Source organism: Rhinichthys klamathensis, unplaced genomic scaffold (genome assembly GCF_029890125.1).
Source record: "Rhinichthys klamathensis goyatoka isolate OS25496 unplaced genomic scaffold, OSU_Roscu_1.1 h1tg000040l_1, whole genome shotgun sequence".
NCBI lineage: Eukaryota > Metazoa > Chordata > Actinopteri > Cypriniformes > Leuciscidae > Rhinichthys > Rhinichthys klamathensis.
In genome coordinates this window covers 2,790,532-2,805,351 of record NW_026606587.1, presented here as the reverse complement: position 1 = coordinate 2,805,351, position 14,820 = coordinate 2,790,532, and the positions used below count along the sequence as shown (strand labels likewise).

General features: G+C 37.8%; 1 protein-coding gene across 1 annotated transcript in view; it reads right to left on the bottom strand.

Annotated features, from left to right (window-relative positions):
* si:dkeyp-14d3.1 (transmembrane protein 132C) overlaps nucleotides 1–14,820 on the bottom strand; it is a 433,321-nt gene that overhangs the window by 39,825 nt on the left and 378,676 nt on the right. Inside the window, exon 5 of the mRNA XM_056246615.1 lies at nucleotides 2,178–2,321. Coding sequence (XP_056102590.1) covers nucleotides 2,178–2,321 — 144 coding nt within the window. The remainder of the gene's footprint in view (nucleotides 1–2,177; nucleotides 2,322–14,820) is intronic.

The following is a 14,820-nucleotide window of genomic DNA, read 5'->3' as shown; positions in this document are numbered from 1 at the left end:
ATGTCATGTCCATGCACTGAACTCTTGTTATTTGACTATACCAAGGTAAATTCAATTTTGAATTATAGGTCACCTTTAATGCAATTATCTAATCAACCAATCACATGGCAGTTGCTTCAATGCATTTAGGGGTGTGGTCCTGGTCAAGATAATCTCCTGAACACCAAACTGAATGTCAGAATGGGAAAGAAAGGTGATTTAAGCAATTTTGAGCGTGGCATGGTTGTTGGTGCCAGACGGGCTGGTCTGAGTATTTCACAATCTGCTCAGTTACTGGGATTTTCACGCACAACCATTTCTAGGGTTTACAAAAAATGGTGTGAAAAGGGAAAAACATCCAGTATGCGGCAGTCCTGTGGGCGAAAATGCCTTGTTGATGCTAGATGTCAGAGGAGAATGGGCCGACTGATTCAAGCTGATAGAAGAGCAACTTTGACTGAAATAACCACTCGTTACAACCGAGGTATGCAGCAAAGCATTTGTGAAGCCACAACACGCACAACCTTGAGGCGGATGGGCTACAACAGCAGAAGACCCCACCGGGTAGCACTCATCTCCACTACAAATAGGAAAAAGAGGCTACAATTTGCAAGAGCTCACCAAAATTGGACAGTTGAAGACTGGAAAAATGTTGCCTGGTCTGATGAGTCTCGATTTCTGTTGAGACATTCAGATGGTAGAGTCAGAATTTGGCATAAACAAAATGAGAACATGGATCCATCATGCCTTGTTACCACTGTGCAGGCTGGTGGTGGTGGTATAATGGTGTGGGGGATGTTTTCTTGGCACACTTTAGGCCCCTTAGTGCCAATTGGGCATCGTTTAAATGCCACGGCCTACTTGAGCATTGTTTCTGACCATGTCCATCCCTTTATGGCCACCATGTACCCATCCTCTGATGGCTACTTCCAGCAGGATAATGCACCATGTCACAAAGCTCGAATCATTTCAAATTGGTTTCTTGAACATGACAATGAGTTCACTGTACTAAAATGGCCCCCACAGTCACCAGATCTCAACCCAATAGAGCATCTTTGGGATGTGGTGGAACGGGAGCTTCGTGCCCCGGATGTGCATCCCACAAATCTCCATCAACTGCAAGATGCTATCCTATCAATATGGGCCAACATTTCTAAAGAATGCTTTCAGCACCTTGTTGAATCAATGCCACGTGGAATTAAGGCAGTTCTGAAGGCGAAAGGGGGTCAAACATAGTATTAGTATGGTGTTCCTAATAATCCTTTAGGTGAGTGTACATTAATAATGTACTTAAGTCCTACTCGTGTCAAACAGCACTCTAACGTTCAGTTAATTGCATATCATATCATTTCAAACTAAAATGCATTGTCATTTAATAGCAATTAACATACAATTAAAGGAATAGTTCACCGAAAAATAATAATTCTGTCATCATTTGCTCACCCTCAAGAATTATTTCTTCTGCTGAACACAAAAGAAGATATTTTGAAGAATGTCGGTAACCAAACAGTTGATGAACCCCATTGACTTATAGTATTTTTTTTCCCCATACTTTGGAAGTCAGTGGGGTCCGTCAACTGTCTGGTTACCGACATTCTTCAAAATATCTTCTTATGTGTTCAACAGACATTCATACAAGTTTGGAACAACTTTAGGGCGAGTAAATGACAGAATTTTCATTTTTGGGTGAACCAACCCTTAAAGTGTATGAAAACATCACATTCAGTTTGCACTCATTGTAAGTATCTTTTAAAGTCTATTATTTCCATAATAAGTACTCTTTTAAAACTATGCTAAAGTGTACTTCTTTTTCACAAAGACATCGCATGACATCTTGTCAGATTTTGGTAACCTGGTGATTAAGAAATGGATCTCCACTGAATGAGTGTCAGAGTGAGAACAGACAGGGGGGAGAACATTTGAATTCAGTCAAGACATGAAAAGAACTTTCAAACAGCTCCGTTCATGTTCAGACTGATTCTTGAAGCATTTGCAATTAGTGTCTGTGTCCCTACATGATGAATAATTATCACCTCTACTAATCATTGGGAAAACTTCATTAAGTATGAATGAAATGTATTGTGAGCTTCATTTGAATGCTATCATTTTGATTAAAAGTCAGCATGACGCAGCATGCTTTGGTTCATTTGTTCATTTGAGTGAATTATTGTAATTAAAGGAGGGAAGAACACACTGACCTTAACCACGTCTTCATCAGTGGACTGGCAGAGCACAGCGTCTGACACGTCTGTAACCGTCCCGTCTGTGCCCACCGTCACCACCTTCACTGGAACCGCCACCGTCTTCCCGGTCAGCACTGCAGTGTTCAGGATCTCCGATTCCTGCCAGCACAGACACAACAAACAGCCTTCCATCACTCACTCTTTCCTTCCTTCATTTATGCCTCTTTAAAGATTATAGCATTTTTAGAGTGCAGGTAATACAATTATTATTATGCTATAATTGCCTTGCATTGTTCATGTCAGGCCACATATAGGAGATACTGCAGTATGTCATTTCTTTACCGAAAGCGTCACTAAATAAAGACCGTGCAGTCCTTCATTTATTTGTCATTTTTTCATTCCTTCTTTCTTTTCTTCCTTCATTCTTTCCATACTTCAGTCATTAACATGTTTGATCACTTGTTTGTTAATTGTCATTCCTTCCTTTATATGTATCCTCCCTTCATGAATTCATTTAGGTCATTCTTCTGTTCTTTCCATCATTTATTCCTCCTCCTTCCATTCATTAATTCGTTCTTTCACTCACCTTTACTCACTTATTCATTCATTGATTCAATCCTTCATTTGTTTCTATTCCCTTCTTCTTCCTTGATTTCCATCCATTCACCCTCCTCCTATAATTAATTCATTATCTTATCTGTTCCTTTCTTCCGTTGTTTATTCCTCCTCCTTCCTCATTTCTTTTTTTTCATTATTCATTAATTCTTTGGTTCTTTCATTCACTCGTTTCTTCTTACCATCATCAAACCACCTGTCCTTCATTCCTTAATTTCTATCCATCCATCATTCATTAATTCATTCCTTCATTATTTCCATTCTACTGTACATTTATTCATTCACTTATTCATTCAGTTGTCATTCCTTGCTTTTCATCCTCCCCTTTTCTATTTTTAATTCATCTGATCTTTCCTTCCTTCTTTTCATTATTCTTCCTTCATTTCCTGTCATCATTCATTAATTCTTTCCTTTCCTATTTACTCATCCATTCTTTCACTCACTCCTCTTTCCCCATCCATCCACCCATCATTCATTCATTTATATTTTCTTCTTTTTCCATATCTCTTCTATAGTTAGCCTAATTAATTATTGTATCTGCCCATCATTCATTCCTTTCTTCTTTCCATCCATCCATCCATACACCATTCATTGTTTTAGACTTCATTCATTCACTCCTTCTTACTATTCATCTTTCATTCATTGGTTTAATTCTTATCTACATCCTTCCTTCACGTTTGTTCATTCCTTCTTTCAGTTAATCATTCTTTATTTCTATATAAATATCTGTATATCTATCTTTCTTTCTTTCATACATTCACTCAACCCATTTATTGGATAATTTTTAATCATTCGTTTATTACATTTAAATTGTTCATCTGTTCTTTCCTTCTTTTTTGCCATTTATTTATTTATTCATTGATTCCCTCAGTCACTCCTTTTCCATTTCATCTATCCTTTCCAATCATTATTTCAGTCTTTCCTAGATTAGTTTGTTCATTCAATTATTCCTTTATATCAAATCCTTAATTCATTGTTCCAATCACTCCCCACATCCTATCCTTCATTCATTCTTCCTCCCTGCTTTCTTTCCGTCTTTCGTTATTTGCTTCCTCCATTCTTCTTAACCTCATTTTATTTTTTTCATTCACTCTTTTCTTTCTTTCCACATCCATCCATCCATCCATCCATCCATCCATCCATCCATCCATCCATCCATCCATCCATCCATCCATCCATCCATCCATCCATCCATCCATCCATCCATCCATCCATCCCTCACTACTGCCTTCTCTCATTAAATTGTTCTTTCATTCACTCCTTTCCATCCATCAATCCATCGTTCACTCAATAAGTGACTTCTCCATCCCTATTTCTCTCATTTGTTCTTTCATTCACTCCTTCCCATTCACTCATCCATCCATCATCTCCATACACCCATCCCTCACTCACTACTTCCTTCTTTCATCATTGCTTTCATTCCATCCATCATTCACTCAATCAGTGACTCCTCCATCCATCCTTCTCTCTTTTGTTCTTTCATTCACTGCTTTCCATTCTTCTTCCCACCCACTCACTCACTGAAACATACACTCAGTCAGTCAGTCAGTCAGTCAGTCAGTCAGTCAGTCAGTCAGTCACTCACTCACTGAAACATACACTCAGTCATTCCCTGAAACATACACTCAGTCAGTCACCCACTGAAACATACTCTCACTCACTGAAACTCACTCACTCACTCACTCACTCACTCACTCACTCACTCACTCACTCACTCACTCACTCACTCACTCACTGAAACATACACTCAGTCACTCACCCACTGAAACATACACTCAGTTACTCACTGAAATATACACTCACTCACTCACTCACTCACTGAAACATACACTCACTCACTCACTGAAACATACACTCACTCACTCACTGAAACATACACTCACTCACTCACTCACTCACTCACTCACTCACTGAAACATACACTCACTCACTCACCGAAACATACACTTAATCACTCACTCACTCACTGAAACACACTTCAGTCACTCACTCACTCACTGAAACATACACTCAGTCACTCACTCACTGACACATACACTCACTCACTCACTCACTCACTCACTCACTCACTCACTGACACATACACTCACTCACTCACTCACTCACTCACCGAAACATACACTTAATCACTCACTCACTCACTCACTCACTCACTCACTCACTCACTCACCGAAACATACACTTAATCACTCACTCACTCACTGAAACATACACTCACTCACTCACCGAAACATACACTTAATCACTCACTCACTCACTGAAACATACACTCACTCACTCACCGAAACATACACTTAATCACTCACTCACTCACTGAAACACACTTCAGTCACTCACTCACTCACTGAAACATACACTCAGTCACTCACTCACTGACACATACACTCACTCACTCACTCACTCACTCACTCACTCACTGACACATACACTCACTCACTCACTCACTCACTCACTCACTCACTCACCGAAACATACACTTAATCACTCACTCACTCACTCACTCACTCACTCACCGAAACATACACTTAATCACTCACTCACTCACTGAAACATACACTCACTCACTCACCGAAACATACACTTAATCACTCACTCACTCACTGAAACACACTTCAGTCACTCACTCACTCACTGAAACATACACTCAGTCACTCACTCACTGACACATACACTCACTCACTCACTCACTCACTCACTCACTCACTGACACATACACTCACTCACTCACTCACTCACTCACTCACCGAAACATACACTTAATCACTCACTCACTCACTGAAACATACACTCACTCACTCACCGAAACATACACTTAATCACTCACTCACTCACTGAAACACACTTCAGTCTCTCACTCACTCACTGAAACATACACTCAGTCACTCACTCACTGACACATACACTCACTCACTCACTCACCGAAACATACACTTAATCACTCATTCCATCCGTTATCCATAATTCATTCATCCCTCCTTATTTTTCTTCATTATTTATTTCCTGCCTCCATTCTTCATTCCCACATTTATTTCTTCTTTCACATTCTTTCCTTTCTACATTTAACCATATACCCCCCCCCTGAATGTATGATAGAAAGAATGTGACATGAAGTAAAAGAGGAGCTTATAAAAGGAGCAGAAGAGAAGTCAAAGAGCTGAGGAAGGAGGCAGAGGGGCATTGGGTTTGACAGTTCAGGGAGGGGGTTCATTAGAAGAGAAACAGACCGAGTCCTTAACCTTTCAGCCACAGAGTCACACTGTTTCAGACAACCACATAATTGAGACCATTACAGTCAGCGTGAGAAACTCAGCCCCCATTGTGCCATCCCTGAGAGACAGGCAGACATTAGGAACATAGTCAATTTACCTCATTAGCAGATCACTTTCAATTAACCAATCTGCTTGCCCTCAATGTCCAACCGCGGCAGCACGGTTACTGCAATCAGACAGTATTCATTCACTGTAAGCACCATCTTTCCACCCTCATTTCTTTCTCTTTATTTCGCTCTTTTAAAAGAGAGCAAGAGATGACATAACCTAATCTCAATGAATGCATAATGACATGCTCAGCTTACTGCCATCTCACCAACTCTCTGCCTTATTATTCCCATTACCACAAGCACCACTTTCTGTATCTCGATCTTGTCTTCGGCAGTTCTTCCTTTTCATATTTTTATGTGAGAAGGGAAGAAACGAATGAGAATTTTGATTTTTTATTTTGTTCCTGACAGCTTTGGTTTTTCACCCCTCCATATTATATATATTTTTAAGCTGATCTGCTCTTTACAGGCTTGGTTCCATGTCATGTCTGTAATGCTATTACTGGAAGACTGTCTTTTTCGGTTTAATTCCTGGATCATGTCAGTGCTTATCCCGGTTAAAGAGACTGTGGTGTCTTCATGCTTTGATTCACTATCTTGACTAAGTCCTTTATGCCAAACAGGGAGGTCACACTTCTCACGCATCCCTCTAAGAATGGGCTTATAAATGTTTGAGATGTTTTTTTGTGCTGAATAATTTAAAGACAGTGAAAGAGAGCATTGAAATCTATGAAGGCATTTTACTTGAGACAGAATTTGTCTCAGAGTTAAAGAAATGCGTATATGTGGACGCAAATGGAAAATGCATGCACCATCTCTTTTGCTAAAAGAAAACTAAATTTAAAAATTGTATTAGTTTATTTATGAGCCACTTTTATCTTTGAGGGCATTCCAAAAGGAGTTTTTATATCATGGCCATGTTTGAAAATGAAATATCTGTAACTGTATTTTTCTGTTTTATTATCCACGAAGAGAGAGACGATGGAGTAATACAAGACATGAAACTGATCTGATCAGAGTCAAGTATTCTGGAGAGCCATTTTATGTGTGTACATGTTTAGCTATTCTTATGAGAGCCAAATTAAAAAAAATATTCTCAAAGATACAGTAAAACAAATAATTGCAGGACATTTGAAGTGGTCCCCCCCATATTTGAAATGCACATAAATCAGCCAAATCTTGTTTTGCTTTAAATCCAATAATGTCACACGGTTTGTTTGAGGGTTACGTTTGAGAGTAGGGTATGAAGTTATTTTAGCATGAACACCATTGCATTTAAGAGAGGTTCTCATTGATATTATTGAAAAGGTCTCTGTGTGTGTATCTGAACTTACTAAGCCATACCCTGAGGACAGATTTGCTGAAAAAATGTCACCAAAAGTTAGCTAAATATGACAAAACTGATCATTATTGCAAAAGTTTAGTGTGAAAAAAGCACATGTCAAGTTTTTAAAAATGCATTCATGTTCATTTTATGTTTTTGATTTTTTTTTATTCCATTTTGATCAAAAGTTTCAATTTCGTTAAAAATATATTGTGATGTATTAATCAAGTAAAACCTATTACAATAAAAATGATCATGGCTTCTACAAAAAAAGTATTAAGCGGCACTAACATTTTCAACATTGATAATAATAAGAACATTGCATGTTTTAAATAGTTAAACAATGTATTGTCAAATTTAATATTGTGGCTTTATATGGTCAGATACTTGCATGTGTTGTAGTGACCATCTTTCTGTCAAGCAAATTCAGTAGACGTGTGTTCCATAAACTTCATTTATTTATTTTGAAAACAATCGTAAATTTGGAAAACAAATAAAGGAAATCAGAGACCGATCAAATCTCCCGCACAGTCTCAAAACTGTGTCCCTTTCCCCAATTGACCACAACCTCACCTGACTACCGTTGGAGTTATTATATTATTAACATTTTAGCAAAATCAAACTGAAATGGAGGTACTAGGTTTTTGACCAGCAAATGTCAGACATAAATGTTTTTTTCAGTCATTAGAATGGCCACATCTGAGGCAGTAAGTGCATCAAGTTATATTTTCATCAAATTACAGGTTATAAAGTTTAATGTAGCTCTGTGGGCTCTTACTTTTTTTTCAGGTCAATTGGCCAAAATCTCATGTTATAAAAGATGAAGTGCTTCGCACAGGCTATTCAAGACAGTATTGGTTATGACTCAGCACCAAATGCTAGACTAAGGGTAGACGTGGATCAGCGTGGTAGACGTGGATATGTTTCAGAGAGTCACCTGATGCGAGCTTGACTAACATGACCTGCCAGAACTGACGCTACGCTTGATTTTTTACTGTGTTTTTGATCAAATAAATCTTTGGTGAGCATTAGAGGCTTCTTTCAAAAACATTTTTAAAAATCTTACTGACCCAAACCTTTTGAACATTAGTGTATATACAGTATCATCATATTTTTGGTGAGCCATCCGACATGACATTTTACAACCTAAACTAACCTTGCCTGGTCATAAAAAGCAATGTAATGAATACTGTATACTGCACCCACACACCAACACACACAATTGTATGGAGGTTAAACCCTTTAGAACTCTGGTGTGTTCCTTTCACTTTAGCCCACAATAAGAACACTTTAAGGGAAATCCCTGACTCATCCATCACTAAATGCTTCATCCGCAGCCCCTCTCTCTCTTTATGCTCTCTGCCCTGAATGCCCCCAAGCCTCCGTCTGCCCTCCTGCTAAAATCATTGCACTTGATGGGCTAAATGGCTGTGGAACTTGGGAGAAAGCCAGAACATGTGGACATGTCTATGTGTGCGTGGATCGCTCGTCTACTTGTTTGGGGTTAGAAGCCTCACAGCAGGATAAATGTGAACAGCAGGGCATTAGCTGCTAGCAAGAACGAGATCACTGCATGCTGGTAACAAGCCGCAGTGGGACGTCAGCGGAGAGGGGAGAGGGCTGAGACGGCCAGTGCAATTGGATACAGACACAGACACGGCCATTATCAAAGTTGTGGGGCTGGACTGTTTACAAGCTTGTCCCCCGATGGGTTTTAATGGGCTAGATAGAAAGAATGCTGCAGGCCAAGCCCAGGAGCTAAAGGAGGAATTTATGAAACAAGCTCACTCTCAAGGACATCGCAGTCAGATGCTGAGTTCTGCCTCTTATGGCTGCTTTTGGTCATTTTAGGGACCTTGACAAAGAGGCTATTCTGGCCTATGGCCTTAAAGGTTAATGTCAATGACCTGATATACATGAAAGGAATTACATACAATCTAAACAGGGCTGAGCATTCCACATTCCACTATTTGAAGTATTTTGATCATTGTGTTGGAAATGTACAATTAAAGGGGTGCTTCACCGCTGGCAAAATGGGCTTTCAATAAAACATGGCTACCTATACAGAAGAAAAAGGCGAAATCATTTTTGAAATCAGTGCTACCTGACTAGAGAAAACAGAAAGAAGGCTGTTGTCTTCCCTTTAGCCAAATAGGAAAACTTCAACAGCCATAAAGCACTGGGCAATGTTGCCGTCCAAGGCCAAAATAAGTAAATCATTGTTAATTTACATATTCTTCCGACATTGTAACACACAGTGGGTTGAAATTCAGAGAAATTACAATTTAAGCAACACTTTAAACGTTGTACTTTTGTACTTCTTATTTGGCAATTTAGTTTCCTAAAAAAAAAAAAACATTAAAAAAAAAAAAAACCCTCGGTGTAACTTGGTAAGTTCATTCATTTACACAAAATCAGCTCAAATGATTTATTCCAATAATTTGATTCAAACTCATTGAGTTGATTGCATCATCGCTCTAAAATATTTATGGACATCTCTACTGCATTAAAATGTTTTTGTTCAAATTTGTTTAGATAAATATTGCTTATTGCTTTTAAATGCAGCGTAATGTTTATAAGTTTAGGTAATTTTTACCCATTTGAAAAATACACTCAATTGTTTAAACACTCAGTTGATGCATTCCAAAAAGAGAGCACGGGAATTCAGTCTAAATTGTCTTTAATCCAACAACAGAAATACGTAGGAGAATCAAACTCTTTCCACACACAATCCTAACGATTACAAAACAAGAACAGGGAGTTCTTATACACAGAGATAACAAGGTAACTAATTAGATGACAGGTAAATGTAATCATTAATAACTCATGAGAAACCAAGGAAACTAACAAGGGTGAGGAGAACGCTAAACTGAAAGGATATAGCCAACAGGAAACCAAAACACATGAACAAAAACACAATGAAACTGAACTAAGCTTTTTTTTTTATTAACACTTATTCAGCAAGGACATATTAAATTGATCAAAAGTGATCAATTTTATTTATTTCAAGTAAATAGATAAAAGTAGTGTATATGTTGTTTACATATAAGATATGTTTATAAATGTGAATGAAAACATTGTTTGTTGCTTATAAACGACTAAATAAAATAACATAATAGTGCAGGTAAACTTCATAAATGTGTGTTAAATAATGCATATTATTTATTATAATGTGTATATATACTGTACTTTTATAATATACTATCGTTATATTGATGGATATAAATGAATGAATGTTGTGGTCATGCCTTGATTATTTTAAACTAGACTTTAATCTTAACATTTGAAATTGAAAGTGTCCTTTTAAGCACCTTGCCATTTGATGGTTCAGGCATCTCCACTTATATATAGGTTGTTTTATGACCTGTTACTACAGTGCTTAAAATATCTCCATTCTGTGAGAGACTCTTTTCTATGTCTTCTTTGTTTTAATCTGCAAAACACAGGCAATATTTCACCCGATTCTGTCTTTCGAAAGCCCAATTCTGTCTTTCTCCAGACTAATTCATGATTAAAACTCTGCAGCACTATTCAACTTTAACCGGCAATATAAAACAAAATGACTGTGGAAATTGAGGTTCTTCTCTAGCGCGCAGCATAAGAAGACACACAGAGAAAAGGTGAGAGTCAAAGCCACTGCACCATAAAGCTTTGTTTGGAGACATCTTGAGCCAAAGCACCCAGCAGGACTATGGTCCCGATAGTCGTATCGCTATTTGCTCATTCATGAGTGCCTGTCAGCACTGGGATTCAAACCATCAAGCCATCAAACCTGATTCGTAAGCTATATTCTGAGCGTATATAGCTGGAAATATTATCTGCCACTGAAACACTGTGGAAATGTAGTGGAAAGGTCATACATCCTATTGCAATGCAGATCACAAGATGAAAGCACACTAAAATTTCCCAACACCAGCTCAGAAAACTTGCAAGTAATAGCAAGGCCAATTTCAACCAGATTGGGCAAGTTGCTTTGCGCAAACCTTCCATTTAATTTTTAACAGGCCGCATCTTGCTGCCAATATCTTTTTCTAAAGATTTCCTCAATAGTATCTCATTACCAGAAATCTGCTCGCTCAATTACTTCAGGGCCACTGGGTACCAAACATGTAAATATGCTGAAATCCATTTGGAAGGTCCCAGTAACTAAACAAATCCAGCTGACTAATAAGCCATGAACTGAAAACTTTGCCTGTACAAAAGATCTAAGACCTTCCAAATAATATGATGGAGATTAATGAAATCACTGAAAATGGCTCAGACTTTGAATTCAAAATTTGGAGTTCTTTTCAGACAGCTTAAATTGGGCCACACACAACTGTGAAGAGATGAAAAAAGGAAGAAAATTACATCTTTGGCAGAGAGACGTGTCTTTCAACTTCCAACCCACCAAAGGTATTCATTCAGTTCCAACTGTTAAGGTAAACGCCATCACAAAAATGATGAGTGCGGTAATCTTTGCTTCAGAGATGCTCCTGTATAATAGTCAAAGTGCTTGAGTATTATCATTTGCTTGCCAAATTTGCCAGTCAAAGCACCCGATGTCTAGTGCTCTAGTGGAGTGGATGTTCATTGTACTGTAGCTGGAAAACTTAATAAGAGATGGGAGATGCAATTTGTGTTTATGTGTTGCAGACAGAAAACATCAGTCCCTGTATGCATTTACATTTCTTTGAGGCATGCAGACTTTCTTTCCTAGTGTTGCATTGGTCCACATATAATAAATCTTTCCTTATGTAGGGTTCATTGATAAATCACAACGGACTGAAAAACATCAGATATAACAGCTAAGAAACTCAGTTTTCAAACTTGTCCCAACTTGCCCCAAATGACAAACTTTATGGGGGCTTAAATCAGAAGAGCGCAAGGTGTCCCATTTGTAATTTTATGGTAAAAAAAATGTGTTTCTTCATAACAAATGGCCCTCTGAGAGCAGTTCCTTTTGTAAATGTAGACTGTCCTGCCATATTCCACTGGATGTAATGACATACCAGGGATAGGGTTATACACCGTTCAGAATTCAATTGAAAGAGCCTTTTACATTAATGAATTTGGATTGAATTTGAATGTTGCAAACATAATGCTAAATTGTAATTTGATAGTATCACACACATTAGTTGGGGTAATCAATTGGAAGAGCAATTGATTGTTATTCATTATCACAGTGTTTTACATTTTTTTTGTTCTCTATCTATCCATCCATCCATTCATCCGTCTATCCATCTATCCACTCGAATATATAATGTGGTTTTTGGCCAATTCAAATTCACAATCACAAATAATAATAATTAGGGATGGACCGATAGGATTTTTTTTGGCCAATGCGATACCGATTTTAACAAACAATTATTGGCCGATTCCGATACCGATATTGTCACTTGCTCTCTTATTTGAAGTCTGTAAAATAGGTAGTTTTGATCATGTTTTAAATGAGCAAAGTTTAAACATGCATACATTAAGATATACTAGCTAATATATTTCTGTATCATCAAATAATTACTAATGAACATGGATTGGATCCATTTAATATTCAGGCCAACATAAATACAACAGAACAAAGATACATATGAAATAAACAGTGCTTTTTAGGTAGGTTTAACAGTAGTTTTCATGTACAGAAATAAAGTAAACAAATGTAAAATAGCACTGCGTATTCTTCACTGTATAAAATAAATACATATTAATCCTTAATACATAAATACATAAAAATGAGCGATTTTAGTTGTCTTTTGTTGTTTGAGTAACATTAAAATGCAGATGGCAGCGCATCAGGTATATTAGGCTGCTGTCACTTTAAGAGCTGCACAGATCCTATATATGGTTACACAGGCGTTTTATTTCTCAGCTGTTTACGTTCATTTAAGACATAACCAACTATTTTTACAAGGATAATCACCAAGGCCGCTATTTTGATATAATTAGATGCAGCAATGGGCTGGTCAGGACACTGTCCATTTTACAGTGTTGCACAATTCAATTGTCCCGAGCGTTATTCACACTGACCCCAGACGGTCCTTATTGAGCCCTGCTGTATTTTGTACAGATTACATTTTGTTTTGGCAAGTATTCAATTATTTCACCCAGAGAAAAAACATTGGATTATGCAACAGACATTATACAGCTCAGTTCCTTCATGCAGTTAATTAATACACCATCGGTTTGTTATATCTGCCTTTATCATGCTGTAGCCAATATGCCGATGGTTGTGAATTGATCAAAAATCGTCCGGTGGATATCTGCGGCCAATAGATTGGTGCATCTTTAATAATAATAATAACAAAACATTTTGAAATTTAGAATTTTGTCCAACTCTGATATACTGGGTTACTAAATAAATATAGCCTAAAGTATATGATGATGATGATGATGATGATGATGATGATGATGATGACGTGACCAACATATGTATTAAAAAAAAACATCATCATGACTACTAATTAGAATTTCACTCTCTGAGGTTTTAATGCATGGGCATTTATAATATTTTCATACATAAGAATGTTCCTAAAAATGGAAGCATGTTTTTGAAACTGAACTAAACTAGTAGTTCTGAGGTCTGTGATGTCCAGGAAATAACTACAAGTACAGAGATTTGAGTCAGAACTGAATTTCTCAAATTGACCCACAGCCTGAATGTCACCATGCTTCCTCTGAGCAGTGCCTGAGTCTGCTAGACTGGTTTCCCTGCCAACTGAATGTGTTGGAATTCAGGAGAGCGTTGTCAGTGTCTCCCTGTCCACCTCCTTTTCTCCATCAGAGAATAAGTAAGATTTATGGTGTCAGCCCCTGTAATCTGACCGGCATGAAAAACAGATGCTCTATCTTCCTTTTATCTTCCTTCATCTCTCTTTGCTACCCTCCATTTGTCCATCCTTCCTTCATCCCAGCCACTTCATGGCTATCTTTGCTCCGTTAACATATAAATCCTGCTATAATGAAATACGAGGGCATGAAATATAACATAATTACAGAAATGCGGTGTATTAAAAAGCGATCTAACGTGACGATCTTAATTCACCACAAAGCCAAGGGATTTTCTCGTACTGCAGCACAGAATTGCTCTGTCTCACTCCCTTGTTTCTTTGTTCGAAGGAATAATTGAATTATTGGGGCCAATTTTTGGGGCATGCTCCTTTCAAGCTGTGCCGTGTTCTCTGAGCATTGTTGCATGCAATTCTTTTTATAGATACCCCCTTCACAACCGGCTTCTATTCACAGTCAATGCTGTATGTACTCAGGAACATGGAATGAAAAACATCCCTACTATTCCTCCAATGATAGCCTGGAGGTAGACATAAACATTCCTATATAATTCACTCATTCAAGTCCTTCAGTTTGAAATCGGGGAGAGCGGGGCACAACCTAACACTTTTTGACTTTCTCAGTTTGTGTAAATTCCC